This window comes from Danio aesculapii, chromosome 20 (assembly GCF_903798145.1).
Source record: "Danio aesculapii chromosome 20, fDanAes4.1, whole genome shotgun sequence".
In the NCBI taxonomy this organism is placed as follows: domain Eukaryota; kingdom Metazoa; phylum Chordata; class Actinopteri; order Cypriniformes; family Danionidae; genus Danio; species Danio aesculapii.
The window spans coordinates 32431261-32448073 of record NC_079454.1 but is presented as its reverse complement, the minus strand read 5'-3'; the positions used below and the strand labels follow the sequence as shown (position 1 = coordinate 32448073).

At 36.8% G+C, this 16813-nt stretch overlaps 1 protein-coding gene across 1 annotated transcript in view; it reads left to right on the top strand.

Moving 5' to 3' along the window:
* The window catches only part of LOC130248181 (SAM and SH3 domain-containing protein 1-like), a 316828-nt gene that overhangs the window by 250450 nt on the left and 49565 nt on the right, over positions 1-16813 (top strand). The window contains exon 2 of the mRNA XM_056481738.1: positions 9556-9684. Coding sequence (XP_056337713.1) covers positions 9556-9684 — 129 coding nt within the window. The remainder of the gene's footprint in view (positions 1-9555; positions 9685-16813) is intronic.

The following is a 16813-nucleotide window of genomic DNA, read 5'->3' as shown; positions in this document are numbered from 1 at the left end:
GACACAGCGGAAAATTATCCAGCTTTCATTTCTGTTCTGATAGCCACAAACTATGTGATAACACTTTTGATCAGATTGACAAAAACACATTTTAATACCAGATGTAAACAGATTCTTAATTTTAAGTACAAGGCAAAACACATACTAGTTTATTTATTTATTTATTTTATTTTATTTAATAGAAACAGGCCTCATGCTTTCTGAATGAGTTTTATTCTGTATTCAATAATTGTGCCAGGACTTGTTCAGGGATTTTCAACACAATCTCACGGCAATTCGTAACTTTTTGATTTAGTGGCTAATTCGTACGAATTCGTACAATCTAATTCAAACAATTTAGTACGATTTGCTCATCCGCCAATGACGGTTGGGTTTAGGGGTGGGGTTAGGTGCCACGCCTCCTTTTTTAAAATCGTACAATTTCGTACGACTGAACTCGTACAAATTTGTACGAATTAGCCACTAAACTGTCAAAACGTAAAATACTTACGTTTTCTAGTGAGCTCAGGCTGGGATTTTGTGCATTTATGATCAGTTCTAGGAAACAAAAGCAGACTTGAGAGATTTCTGAAAAATGAAACATTAAACCTGCTTTGTGGTTTGCTTTGTTACCCAGGATCAGCTTTTAGAAACGCAGATCTATTTTACAATAGACATTAGCACAGAATAACAAAAGGAAAAGCAAAGGAAAATTTATGTTCAGATTTACTGTCTTTATGTGTTTTATTTTTAGGTGTATCCTGTTAAAATACACTAGTTAACATTTAAAGTGATCATCATCTTTCATCAAAGTTGTTCTAAAACTATTAAACAACACGCATTCTTGTCTTGGGACAATTTCGAAACATGTTTTCAATCCACTTCAAATATTGACTACTGTATATTCCTGAAAAAAATGATTTGACATTTACATTTTAAATGCATTCATTTAGCTGATGCATTTATCCAAAGAAACCTTTAAGGAACATTAGAAAAAATGTAAAAACTAACACATTAAATTGCATTATGTAAAAAGCTGATTAATAAATTATAAATAATTCTTAATCAAACAATTTTTTAATAAAACAATTTTTTTTAAATATGAGGAGAGAATAGTTCAGGTTAAAGGGATTTAGTTGACAAAAAGGTTTGGAAATCCCTGCCTAAAACCTGTAATGTTGCTGTTTTTTTATTTTTTCTCTGCTTAAGTCCATTAAGCATGCTCTGTTAACACCATGTCTGCTGCATGCTTCTCTTGAATTCCTGGAATTGTCACACATTTGTCACAGTGGAGAAGCATTAGATTCAGGGCTGTGTTTGAACCTCTAATGGCTCTGTAAGTCTTCACACTGCATTCAGAATGAAATGTGTTTCCTTTGATTTGAGTACTGTGAAAAGAACTGCCCTTATCAGATCCGCTCGCTCATTTCACAATGGATTCTCTATATAAATGCATTGGAGTTGTTTTGTTTTAGACTAGTGAAGAATGCAAGGTTTTGCTTAAAACATTTGTTTCCTCTCATTAAGGAAATGGCCTGAGCTTGCATTGTTTTTGCATCAGCTATAGAGAAAATCGTCAAATGGTTTAAAGCCATTTACCTTGTTCTTTTCTGTGGTGTAGGACAGTAATCAAATACGTCTTTAACCCCATGAGGACTTTTCTGTCCCATAATGCTTTTTCTCAACACAAAGAAAGGAGGTCAATTGATTAACAGGAGTTCTGAGAAAAGTGCATCATGCCATTGTTTTCTTTTTCTTCTCTATTTTACTCTGCCACCCTTTGAGTTTCTTCTCTACAGCATAACATTATATTTATCTCATGAAAGCAAAAGCCACTACAAGGTTTTGTGGCTTTGCTGAATGGCTGCTGTTCAGTTGAGGGAAGTGTGAATTGCATTGAATTGCTGTGAACAGATGGTTTCTCATATTCGGTGCATTTTATTGTAAAAGGTTTTTGTTGATTGCGTAATGTGGGATCTGTCACACTTCCAGTCACTGTGACCCTGTCCTGGAAGCAAACATTCTTGAGAGAGAATGTTGTTGCTGCATGTCGTTTCACAACATGTTGAGTTTGATCAATGCTGTGGGTGGATCAGGACCTAGAGTAGTGCTGAAGTTAACAGGTTCTGGAAAACTCAACAGCAATTAGATGCTGTATATTTACGAGGAGTCGACAATATTTAAGAGAAAAAAAAGAATGAGGCTGAAGTGTAGCCTACAGTGACGGACATCTCACTTCATTTTATCAACATGGGTCAACTCAAAAGAGCAAACAGTTTAGGAATTATTAATGATAATATGAGCACATAAACATAGCCCCAGCTGGACATTATAAACACAAGAGCTAAATTTCTGAACCTGCTGAAAGCCAAGTTTTAGGAGCATTATAGCACAATCTGTGTAGTTGCAGCATGTTTTTTTTCCCCAAAAGTTTTTCATTTGCAGGGCTCAACAATAAGGACTTCCCGATGTCCCGATTGTTACTGGCCCGATCGAGCAAGTGCTGCCTTGTCACTAAAGTAAATTTTTTTTATTAATGCGACTATTTGTCAATTGCGTGCAAATACAGTCTTAGAATTGAGAAACAGTTTGTGCTTTTAAGCCTTTAAATGTTACCTTCTCTGTGATGTCATAAATACCTTATTGCTTTTTGGTTCCTCTTATATGATTGGATGTTGTGAGCACGCAGTTTTTTTTCTGTAACCTGGTAACAATCAGTACAGCAAAGAGATGGCAACATCAAATTGCCTTCTTTTGAGGCTAAAAGAAAACATCTATGTCTTGGAAGCAGACATGTGGGTACAACACGGTGAAAAAATTGTGTTTTGCACAGTTTGCCGTCAGTTGGGAAAGTCAGCCACCTTTTGTTAAATTATTTAGAACTGCAATAAAATGCTTGCACATTTTCCTTACTGGGTGGCGCAGTAGATAGTATTGTCGCCTCACAGCAAGAAGGTCACTGGTTCGATCCTTGGCTGGTTCAGTTTCTGTGTGGAGTTTGCATGTTCTCCCCGCGCTCGCATGGGTTTCCTCTGGGTGCTCAGATATGCCCCACAGTCCAAAGACATTCGATACAGGTGAATTGGTTAAGCTAAATTGTCAGTAGTGAATGAGTGTGTATGGATGTTTCCCAGAGATGGGTTGCAGCTGGAAGGGCATCCGCTGCGTAAAACATATGCTGGATAAGTTGGCGGTTCATTCCGCTGTGGCGACCTCAGATTAATAAAGGGACTAAGCCGAAAAGAAATGAATGAATGAATTTTCCATACTGCTGTTTTTGTTTGCATAAAACTTTAAATTTTGCTCATTATACATTACACATCTTAACATTTTCAAAAATATTTAAACTCTACAGTCACAGATGTTATTTTTAAAATATGTGACTAAGAAATGGCTATTAACTTCTTTTTTTTTGTGGTGGGGCCAATGAAAATTTTGGCAGGGCAAGTAATAATCTCAACCACTGGCCGAATCCTTAGTGTTGAAACTTTTTTTCAAGGAGTTCTTATCTATTCATTGGGTCATGTTTGGTATAGCATTAGGGCTGGGCGATTAATCAAAAGTAATTTTCATGCAAATTTTTGTCAATAAAGCCACTTCTAGTAAACTTCCATCATGTGCGCTCCAAAAAGTTCACTGATAAGCTATGCAAAATTCTATTCTAAAATTGAACATGATTTAATGAAATGATTTAAAATAACACAACAGCCAGACATCACACTATGTTCAACAGCAACTGTTCATGTCATGTGTTATACATTATTATGAAATTTCGACATAATTGCGCAAGTGCATAACATTCCAGTTTTTGGTTTCCAGTCCTTTTATCAGTTCAGATAGTTCCACGTGACTGGCTGCTGTAGGATAGTAATTACAGCAGCTGTTGGATTCAAGTTTTAAGGTTTGGACAAATAGTATGAAGAGGTCCGCATTAGTTTGTGTTTGGAAATGTGTCCTAAAAAGCTGTGGTTCCAGTCACAGTAACAGCTTTGAGAGTTTTAAATGTTTGGCTTTTAGGGCTGGACAGCAGAGTTTGGGTGGTGCTGTTTGTGTGTTCAAACAGTGATTCATGTCTGCTAAACAAGACTCATTCAGTCTCTTTCTTTTGTAAAGCTTTCAGCTGAAGTGGAGCTGCTGAATTAAAAGGCAAGCGTTTCTGTCCTCTACATCCTTTTCCAGATACAGACAGATGAGGCATGAGCTTTGAATTAGTCCATCAGCAAGATGCCCAGCTGGAAGCAGCAGACTCACACTCCCTCACTTTAAGAGCAAAGGACTTTAGCATTACCTCACCGGAGGCCTGGAATGTGTGGAATGATAATAAGAATATGGGAGGCATGTGCTGTACAGATGGAGCTGAACTAATTCAGAAGAGTCAGTGCTGGTAGGCTCAATTCAAGTCAGAAAATAACCATTTTTTTTCCATTTTCGGGGTGTGCAATGTTGACAGAAAGTACTGCACAATAAGCAATATTGACCATGTCATTAGTGGGTAAATGTGTTGCTTAAACCTTTATTAGACAGTGACAAGTTCCTGTCTTAATGTTTTTTGGAGTTAATTTCTATAGAAATGAAGCATGTGACTGTCTTTATGAACATATCCTTCAATAATCTTGGCACAAAATGTGCCACTATGTTACTACAAGATGAACAGCTCTGTATTCTGCTCTGGCTTAATGTCTTTAAACTCATAAAATATCAACAACTTGTCTGAACTGCATAAAATCAGTATCACATTCTGTAAACCAGCACTCATCTCACATTAGTCAAATTACTGAACATATTGCTGATCTATATTATGTCATAGTTTGATTTTTGCTTTTATAACTTGATTTATAGAATAATTGTAACTTTTTATTGAAGAAACTGAGAAATACATCTCTTAGTTCTATTTTTTTCTTCATTTTTTTGCTTGCCTGTGTTTTGATTTCTATATAAATACAATTATATAAAGTTATGAGTCCATTTTAAGATGGGGATATGTTCTCGGATGGTTTTGGCTCTTTCCCTCATCACTCAGAGCTCTGCCCTGTTATTAAAGCAAGCTGCTGGACTCACCATCCAACCAGCAGAATTTACTAGAAAAAGCCTTTCTAATAGTAACAGAAAGAAGCCTTGAGAACATTTTTATTTAGTCTTAGTTCAGCTGTTCTGTCTCTCTTTATCAATTATCCCAGAGTAAGGAGGATGTGACTCTCAGTGTTGCTTTAAACAATCTCTCCAAGGCTTAGTTTAGAGCATTTATTTTTTTCAATTACGCATTCAGCAGCATAAATCTCACATTCACATCATGTTTTGTCTGAAAGCTGGAGGTGCTCTGCAGGCCAGCAGATTGGAATGCAAATGCTGGAATTTCTCACAAAGAGCAGCGTTCCGATGGGAATCTCAGTATTCTGAGATCATCTGTTTGCAGTTTTATTGGAACCAATTTTAAGAAGAGCAAGAAAACATTTACAGCTAATCTTGTTCAGTTAAAAGACAATATATTTATACAACACACTCTCACTCCCGACTCGTCAAATACTGATGCTTATTCAGAGCCTTTTCACTTAACTTTGTGACCTCTTTGGCATCATTTTATGACATGCTTGGTTTTCTGAGGCTTTTGGTTGTTTTGGTTGTGCGTCCCACTAAACTGGTTGCATGTATTGGTAAAATGCAAATCATTTTATAAACATGATAAGAGCTTTCAGAAATCTTTTGGATCACCCACACTTACCCTAAACCTACATAAGCAAGCAGCAGGTGTCATGTGAATTTATTGCAAAAAGTCAACCATAAAAAAGCAGTACAATCAAGTCATCTAAAGCCTTTATGTGAAGAAATGAGTAGTTGATATTTTAAGGCTACTGTAAAGAATTTGACAACCAAAACTGACATAAGACACAGGTTTCTTTTCTTCAATTTTTGTGACAGACAGCATCTGAGCTGCATGGCAAATGGAGATGGCAATCTTAGAATATTAATTTCTTTTGTATAAATTATTACTGTGGTTGTATCTGCCTGCTATTTCCTGTCTTTTATATAGACAGATGGTTTGGTTTGGTCCTAGGAGCTGGGTTATGTGCTCATTAATTCATAAAGTTCATAGTGTCATGTAAATACAATAATTTTGACTGTTTACTTTAGAAAAATGCACACCCCGATGACGGCAAAAATAGTACCCAATATGCAGTAGTGTGAAGTAAAAAATTACAAATGCTCAAACTACTGTAATTGAGTAGTTTTTCCTCAGGAATTGTAATTTACTAAGTAGTTTTAAAAATGTTCCCTTTTACTTTTTCTTAAAAACATTTTTAGTGCAGTATCAGTACTTTTACTCCACTACTTTCCTTCACCCTGCTGTCACTAATTTTTCTTGTCTATGGGAAATAAAAAAATGAGTCCTGTGATTCCTGTCCAGTCAAATCGCTCATAGAAGGTAAATCACATTATAATGAACAACCACATGGGCGCTTTCTAAGTGAAAGTGTCCAAAAGAACATGTCCAAATCTTTACATGTGTTGACCCAGAGACTGTTTAGATGTATGTTTACTGTATGATGGCTGAAATGGCCTTAAACACCCAGCAAGCACAAAACGTCAACATGACGTCAGATTGACGTTGTACACCAATGTCATTTTGCATTTTGTTTGGAAATGAAAATCGGGTTGACGTCAGGCCAAAATTAATGTCCAACGTCTGATGATGTTACAACTTGACGTTTTGTGGACATTACCATTATGACATCTATCTGACGTTGGATTTTGGTTGCCATACCTGACAAATAAATGTCAGTATTTGACTTCAATATGACATTGGTTTAGGATGTTGGCTCGACGTTGGATTTTGGTCACTTTCTAGCACAGCCTAAAATTAACCAAATATCATTGTTATTTGACGTCGTTATTGGACATCAAGGTAACGCTATCCTTAGATGCATGCTATTTTGGTCACCAGACATGACGACCTAAATCTAACCTAATATTAACATCTTATGACCTTGTGTGCCTGCTGGGCAATGACTAAATGCACTACAAAATGTTATGTTTACACACTTTCACAAATTAGATGTAAATGCATCAGCTTTGCTCAGCTCACTACTCTCTAGTGCTTTTGAAAGGTCTACTTTTTACTCATACTTTGAGTAATATTTACAACAGATACTTTTACTCTACTTGCACTACATTTTTAGTCAAGTAATGGTACTTTTGCTTAAGTATGATTTTTCAGTATCCACCACTGCCATGTCATTTAATTATAACAATGAGTCCTGATTGAGCAACAATATGTGACAAGATTGTAGTGAGTTTGCAGAATATTTTCAAGTCATTGATAAATATTTTAATTTTAAATGAGTCTGAAATCCATAACATTCAGATGATTAGCTCTCTGTCATCATGCTCTGTGTTTTCAGTCTGTAGCGCATATTTGTGTTGCCTCTCAAGTCCATGTCTGTACATGACAATTTCACCATTGGGTGTGTGAGGCCCCGGTTTTCCTACTTCAACCCCACGTACACAATGACAGGATGCGTGTGTTTGTCAGCATGGTCCTGAGCAGGATGAAGGCCTTTGTGTTTGACTTTTCATTCAGCGGGACTTTAAAGGGCATCTAGTACAGCAGCAGGAGAGATTCAACAGATCCTAGAACTCCGATACAATAAACATGCTCTTAAAAGTAACATTTAGGAAAATAAACTATGCCACCTGCAGCTACTGGAGTATTAATAGTTTTCTAAAGAAGCTAATCTTTAGCTTTGAGTGAAGGGCCTTCCTATTGTATGTGCTTTTTTGCAGCAGCAGTCTGAGGTCATTCGTCACACGCTTGTAGAAAAGTAGGATACACCCACAGTCACTCACGCTGAAGTCAGAGCCAGGCAGCACCACAGTTGAATATGCGCAATCACAAGCAGACAGCTGCAAAAAAGGGTCAGAGAAGGCCATAAGGGCTGGTCAGTAACTGAGGGCTTCTGCAATGTGAGTTTTTAAATAAGTGTTGCAAAGAAAATGCCACCAGGGCGTAGCAGCTTTATATGTTTGTCCAGTAAAAATGCTCTCAGGCCCCACCACAAAAATGTAGTTTTATTTGTTTTTCATTTGCTTATTTATTTACAACAGTAAAAACTTGGTTATTAAAATACAGTATTTTATCACAATATCCTATTTATATTTAATAAATATATATCGTATAATCTGTGTTAATTAGTATTCGTATCTGAAAAATATATTGCATTATATTATTATACTTGACTATATAAATTGACTAGAGTATATTAGGAGAGTAGACTGTTAGTAGAATGTAACCTTATACATGCAAATATAGCTTGATGTAATGTCTGTTTAGAAATAAACTTGTTAGTAGATAATAACCATATAGTGTAATAATAATAATAATAATAATAATGCAGTAAATGTTTAACAGGACCATCAAAATAAAGTGTATTATATTATATTATATTTTATTACAGTATAGTATAGTATAGTATATTATATTATACAGATTTTTTTTCTCCCTCATTTTAGATTTTAAAAATATGAAATTTATTAAGAACTTTTTTTGAGAACAGTGCATTTTTGCCCATTTTAAAAGTTGTACCTTGAATATTTTTGATTAAATTCCATTTAAATCTAAACAAATCCCATAATCAGCGATTATGTTCATATACATTCATTCATTTTACTTCGGCTTAGTTCCTTTATTCATCAGAGGTCTCCACAGTGAAATGAACCGCCAACTTATCCAGCATATGTTTTACACAGCGGATGCCCTTTCAGCTGCAACTCAGCACTGGGAAAGACCCATACACTCTCATTCACACACACTGGCCAATTTAGTTTATTCCGTTCACCTATAGCACATGTCTTTGGGGGAAACTGGAGCACCCGGAGGAAATTCACGCAAACATGCAAACTTCACACAGAAATGCCAACTGACCCAGCTGGGACTCGAACCAGTGACCTTCTTGCTGTGTGGCGACAGTGCTAACCACTGAGCCACCTTGTCGCCATAGTATACATTTATAAATTAATATTATTTTATTGTCTTTATGTACATAAAATATTTTTGGAAACATTTTGCCACACATTGCATAATATTATTAACTGGTTTATAAGACTGGGCCATCCTTGGCTTGTATACATGGAACAAAAAAACGAACTCAACAAATTGACAACTGCACTGTAAACCAATAGCATGGAAATTATAACCCCATAAATTCACAGAAGCCCAGCAAAAAATCCTGCGGTCTGAGCCCAGAGTATCGTATGAGGAGTAAAAGTAATGGAATGTGTAAACTAGATGTTTAGTTCAGCTTGCTTTCTGTCGCAGCAGATGTGTGCAATGTGTGCAAATCTTCTTTTGGCTGGCGCCGTTCTTGTGATCCTAATTAAAATCGCGTGCCAGTGACAAGTTTTTAATGAAGCTCTCCCACAGCTCCACTTGTGTTTGTTTGCGTTTCTGAGACTCCAAGGGGAGAGAAGCTGTAGCTTATTAATGAGAGATGGAATTCATTCACAAAACATCAGATTAAAAGACTTTTTTTAAAATGAAAAGTCATCAATGCCTGTCTCACTTGTATATCTTTGTTTGTGTAGGATGGCTCTCTGGGTAATATAGATGACCTGGCACAAGAGTACTCTGAGTACTACAACACATACTTCAGTGACGTCAGCGATCGAATGGAGGAACTGCGCAAACGGCAAGTCTCTCAAGAGCTAGACATGGTGAGTTCAGCCTCAGGTTTGCTGCACACACAGTCTGGGTTAGGGCTGCATGATATTGGAAAAATCTGACATTGCGATATTTTGTTTTTCTACAATAAACATTGCAATATGCAAAGTTTCATCATGTGCTTTGAATAACTCTATTTAGAAAGTGTTTATTGCTCCAGCTTGATTGCAATAGGGAATATAAACATGCATAAGAAATAAACAAATTACAAGCAATGTTGTTTTATGGTTTTGTCAAACAGTATTCAGGAAAAGGAATTGGAAAAATCAAATGTAAAATAACACTGCATCGTCTTCATTGTATAAATAATGAAATAAAAAGTATCTTTATTAAAGTTACAACTGGTACAATTTCTTGATTAAATTTTGATCAAGTTGATTAAATCACCTTGTTACATAACTGTGCCTTCACACCCAAAGCGACGAGAGCGTCAAAGTAGCCGGAAGTCATTCATTTTCAATGGGAGTCGGTGGCAATAAGCAGCGAGGAGGTGTGGGCGTCAAGGAGAGTTGAAATCAAGTCAACTTTATGGTAATGAGCTTTGCTCGAGTCGGCGGCAAGCAATCGGAATGTAGAAGTCCACCACTTGAGAGGAGTTTGGAGAACACAGTCACTGTAAACTTTGGTTCCCCCCACAGTTGTTCCAATTATTTATAATGTTTTCTTACAGGGACATACATTAAAAAAAGTTACTGACAGGTTACTGATGTGCATTAATGTTATTATTATTTTTCTTTTAATTAGCAGGAATCTCATGCAACAGTACCAAACAGTATTGCTGCTTCAGAACATTTCAGACATGGACACATATTGGATAAGTGGAGCAAAGCCACAACACGCGCAACAACTTGATCTTCCATAGTTAAATGAATTTCATAAAAAGTGTGCAACATTTTCACGCTAGAAAGCATGTTTTATGCGGGAATGTCACTGATTTGCTGAAATGCTGCAACAGCCCCTTTAAATACAAGATCAAGGTAGCAAATTTAGAATTTGCCGCCGGAGCTGTGAAGGCAGACATCGTTGTTGCCAGGGCGGCCAGAGCGAACTGTGATGCACTCAACGCCTTCGGTGTGAAAGCGCAGTTAGTCTTAAAGGAATAGTTCACAAAAAAATGAAAAATGACTCTCCATTTACTCTCCACCTCAAGTAGTTCCAAACCTTCATGACTTTCTTTTTTTCTGTTAAACAGTTGAGAAGATATTTAGGTGAATGTTGAAAATGGGAACCTTTCACAACCATAGTAGTGAAAAATATATGTGGAAAAGTATGATAACCAGTTTCCAAGATTCTTCAGAATATCTTCTATTTTGTGAAACAGAAAAGAAGATTTATTATTATTTTTTGTTATTCAATTTCTATAGATTTTTTTTAAATTATGGGAGGTCACAGGGTAATATGACTACAATATTGACCACTAGCATAAACAAAAAAAGTGCTAAATGTGTCTTTACCAATCTGTATGTGCTTAAATATATTCTGCAGAATAATATTTTTGCTGAACATGTAGCATTCAGTTTCAGTTCTTAAATCTTTAATCTTTATACTTTGTCATTTCGGGCAGGATCAAGTTGGATAAACTCTGTGGCCTCTGTACAATCTCATACGCTTGAGTCTAGCCTTAATAAATAAGAAATTGAATGCTAAAGCTATTATCTCTGCATGGTCTAAACTTGTTATTACAGTAACTGTTGTTTTAGTCATAATCCAGTGCATTAGTTTCTGTTTAATCTATATTCCAGGGACAATAAACCACAAGCACAGCTAATCACAAAATTCTCTTGTTTCTTTCATCACTTGGTGCTACAGAATGGCCATTGTAAACCTATGAGCTAATAGAAGGAAACGCTTGTCTTAAACCATTACAGAATGAAGACAAATGTGTTCACCCCATGGCCTTTCTCCATACGTGTTTGGATTGTCTGCGGTTCTGTCAGTGCTCTGCGTTTCTCGAGTGCGTCTGAAAGAATCTGTGTTCTCAGGGATGTAGGGTAGTGGGCCACCCAAGGTTGCTAGGAAACCGCCGGGCCCATTATAACATGCAGCTGGGGTTGGCAAAGTCCGGTGAGGGGATTTTGAGAGAAAGAAAGAAAACATGCTGAAAGTCATGCTCAGCTGTGGTGCTGGCCGCAGACAGGAACCAGTCATTCTCAAGGTTTGGAGAACATTGGGTACGCTATTGTGCTGAATTACAGCAGTAGATTTTTCTTCTGACAATTCTGAAATGAACAATGCAGATTTCCAGTGCTTGTTGTTTTCCATAATCATTATGCCAAAGCTCTGACACTGGTTTAAGAACAATTCAAGCAGATTTATTGTTATTTAGTCATTTGTTACTCAGTTTCTCTATTTTAAAATAAGTTCTATTGTTATTTTTTTTGATTTACTGTTTGAATTTAATAGTCCAGTTGACGTTAACCATCAAAAATATAAAATAACCCTTATTTAAATTAGGGGTGTTAAAATTAATTGTTTGTTCGATGCGCCACCATGCATACGCTAACAATTCAGTATCAGCTCAGTAATAATCCTAACTAGTTATTATGTACTGACGTCATTTATCACATATGCTTAATATGGTAGTTGCTTACTATAGCGAGGGAGAAGACCTCGAGAAATTAAAATGCTCCAACTACTTAAAAAGCACATAACTGTGCACAATTCACTGCTTGTGAGTTTGTTTGACAGTCTTTCACTGACAGGGAAGTACATCTAAATCTATCAAGGAAAAAAATATAAGCTGTAATCTCTCTCTACCTCTCCCTCTTTGACCTGCTGGGGTGTTTGTGAGGTAGCGTTTTATCTCCTCTCTCAGCTGTTACAACAATAATGTTACTTGTGGATCCAGACCAGAGTGTGTCTGCAGAGCGAGTTTTCCCCACCGCGTCGTCGTCTATAATGGATCAGCTGATCGTAGCAGCTGTTTAACATCAGTGTCTGTGTCAGTATTTGCTAAACAGCGCCAGAGCTGCGCTGACCTTTAGAGCCAATCACAGCCTTTTCTGTTGAGCGCGTGATCAATCATTGGTGTTTAAGAACTCGCTTAACAATGATCAAAAAGCAGGATGTTCACATTTGTTTATTTGGTATAAATGCTCATGTTGTTCTATGCATGTCCTTGAGTTTTGTTGGATTCATTCTAAAAGAGTGTTTTCTTTGAGCAGGTAAAATTAATTATACAGTACATATATCTGATTGCTTGTATTAACACAATTGTATTACAAATAATGTATAAATATATTTATAAATGATACACTTTAATACAAGAATTATTGTTTTGCTAAGTAAAATATCGAATTGTATATGGAAAGCATAGTTGATGCACTGAGATGTCGAATTGATGGCATGATAATCGTAACCGAACGGTAAGACCAGTGTTTGTTCACACCCCTACTTTAAATATATGTAAAGTATATTTTTTCAGGCTTAACATAATGTCTTCTCAGCAAAGCTAAAGCTAGAATATAAGTTGTCTTAGATATTTTTGCCAAAACATTGATAAAATGATAAAACGTTTTATTAATTTGTGCTTTTTGTAAAGCAGCAAAGCTTATTAGGTGCTAAATGACTATATATATTTTTTAAGTTGACTCTTATCTCACACCAAAATGAAGCTGTTTTCATGCCAACTTGCTACTCTAAACACTAAACAGAATCTTGCAATTGTTGTCCCACCTCCAAGTTCTTCTGATTGGCCCACTGTTTTGAGACTGACATTGATGAGCAGTATTGCAAGTTAAAAGTTTAAATTATATTAACTAATTCACACATCTTCTAAAAAATTTGCCACTCATGTGTGAAGCTCTTCCAAAGATGCGAGATGTAACAATAACACATTGGTGAACGGTTTTCCATTCCTTTGCACAACTGTTTAATTGATTTTCAATGTAAACCTGCTTGACATTGAAAAACAATTAAACATTTTACATTGGAATTGAAAACTGTGTTCTGTGTGAACGGGCAAAGGCTGCTGTTGTTCATTTCAAACTAAAATCACATGATCTACGCAGCGTTACAAGTCAAGATTATTCAAAGAGCATCATGACATAGCATTAAAGTCGACTGTGTAACCCCATACTGTGTAGAAGTTCAAATACAATTGCTGTTTGTATTCCAATGAAAAAACTGCAGCATACGCTTTTTGAGCAGTTATTATTATTATTATTATTATTTTTGGATGAATAACAAAATATTCCTCTACATATTCTCTGTTTATTCACCTTCTAGTCTTATGTAGTATCCAGCTCCACACCCTGCACTGTTCAAACCATACTAAAGTTAAATCTGGTTAATACTGGGCTGAGTGCTGAACCAAACCCACCTAAATCAGCACTGCGTGACACAGCTGTGTTTATTTAGTAATCAGAATTCATTCATCTGCAGTACTAGTGTTCTTTCCACGTGCTCTTTAATGAATATCGAGCGCTTCATCTGTTATTAAATTACTTCTATTTAAATTTATCTTTATACACCATATCTCTACACTTTAAATTAGCACAAGATAGCCGCCAACAAAGAGATTAAGCTCACGCAGGAGTCTGATCTCATTACCAGTCGAGTTCAAAAATAGTTCTCCACATTGATGATAAATCAAAGGACGTAGCGATATATCCCGAGCAGAGGGTGTCGTCTGTCAACAGAGGCTTTAGTCTAAGGCTAATGGGGCTGGAGGAAGTGTCAAGTGGGCCAAGTAGGTCATCTCTTTATGCATTTAGTGTTGCTGGTCATGTGCCATTTTCTGGGAGTATCATGAAAAGGAAATGAGGACATTGGAGTAGCTGCTGGCTGTGGTGAAAATTCAGTTAATTGGAAATTGGATGATATGGATGATGGTGAGAATTTTCTAAAGGCGTTTGCATTCCATGTGCAAGTGCAGGAACAACACGCTTGTTTTGGGGCTCTGCAGGTCTACACAAGTTGAACTGGTTGGTTTGGTAACGCGAGTGATTTTGACAACTCCTTTATCTCCTCAATCTTGTTTTTATTTGAGCAACTTTTTTGCTATGACACCATCGTTTGGCTATTTCCATTGGGAAAGCATTAAAGTTGTGAAACAGAAATGGGATACTCATTGTGTCTGAACAGGGTGGCTGCTGTCCAGTCTGAGGGTAGTAACAGGTGATTGTCTTCTTCTGGATTGGGATTTTAAAGGCCACGTTTCTGGCTTGATAATTTCAGCATTGCCTCTCTTGAGAGTTGTGACGTTTGTGTGACCTTTTTGAATTTTTTGGCAGTTCGAAAAAGTCAAAATGCTATACGGGCTGCTGTAGTCTTTTTTTTTTTTTTTTTCTGGTGCTTTTTTTTCATCCTCACATCCTTGCGCTAATTTCCATAAACACTGTCACCCAGCTAACCTCTCTCCAAAAGGCACGTAACCCTGTATCAGAGGCCAAGTTGGCGATGGGCCCTTGGCTTTCTCCCCTCGACCCAAAAGAGGGGAAAGGTCACCGGTTTTCACCAGAGGCAACACTGAAGGCTATTGTGAGAGAGTCACAAATGTTGTGGTCTATTCATACTTCAACAGAATGAATCTCTGAGCACATGCAGGAATCCACACATAAGGACAGCATCAAATGAAACAAGGCCCTTGGTTTCCTCATTCACTGCTTCCTTTTCTGACAGAAGTGAAGTTCATGGGCTATTTGAAGCAGTCTGAGACTTTCTCTTCTCTATTTCTAGTCTCTGGTTTAGTTGTGGGCATTCTCAAATGCCCTAGACATTGCAGAGTCCGATTTGAGATATAATTTCTGTTTCGTTTCCTCAGATATCTCCGCAGAGAGCTGACGGGGACAGTTCGGGCTTCCACTTTTGCTCAGCACTCTTCCTCTCGGTGCCGCTGTGCTTGTATAAGAGCTACCCTGATGACAATGAGTTAAGAAAACATCCTCTGCTCAGTGTGTTGCATGGATAAACCCCATTTCACCAAGAACAAACTAGCCATGCTGCTGTCCCACTATCTGTTCATACAGAGACAGTCTCCTTTATTCCATTTGTCAGACAGAGAGTCTCTTTAAGCCACACAAACTGGGCTGTGGATAGCAGTGCATGTTATTGATCTAAGCATGAGCATCAGTTGTGTAGGTGGAATAATAGCGAACGTTAGGTTGAATGTTTAACTTTGTAGACTTAAACTTTTGGCCAACAGTTAATAAGATGAACAATGTAATTATTATTTTTTTTTTTGGCCACATGAGTCTTAATACATAATACATTACCTTAAAGGGGTAGTTAACCCAAAAATGAAATTTGTAATAATTTCTTATTATATTTATTCGTTTTTTTTTCATAATGAATTAAAAAAATATTATAAATTGTATAGAAAGTAGCTGGCTTTCAGAAGTTTAAGATGAGTTCAGATGGAGCAGCAGCAGCTAAGCAATCAGCTGTTATTATCACAGAATGATTATCTACAATTTTATTATTGTGCAATTAAATTGTCTGAAATAATTAATATGATATTGCGTAGTTTGATAGTGAACTATGGCTCACTGTAATAGACGCTACTCCATCAGAACTACATATTAGATATTAAAGAGCCCCTAATTTGCATTATGAAAGGTCATATTTTGGTTTTGGGGGTCTCGGCAGAGGATTGCGAATTCAGAAACGCATTTAAATCGTAAAGAAGGAGAAGCATGCATCGTATTTTCAACGTAGTTTTGGACAATATGTGAATAGCCCCATAAAGAGTTAACCTGATCTATAATAGATAATTGATTACAAGCCATGCGGAGCGATTACAAGTTACAGCACACAATTAAACACATATTTTGCAAACAACTCAAAAAGAGGCAACAGTTTTGATTACACTTACATGTTATGATCCAGATGAAGAAGAAACTGATCCATATGAACTGTAACAGTTACTGACAAAGTCCCTGTCAAAGTCCAACAAAGTGCTTACATAATACTCTCTACTGCTCCTTCCTTTAATAGCATACGGCCGGCGAATACCACGCTGCAGCTTAGATTATTGTATCAAAATTTTTAAAAATGAGAGGAACAAACAGAGCACGTGGTTGGCTATACTGTGGTATTGTTGTGAAAATGAACTTTAACCCCTTATTCCCCACAGCCAAATCTCTATGTGTCAGTGATCGTCATCTTTGTGCCATGATCAGT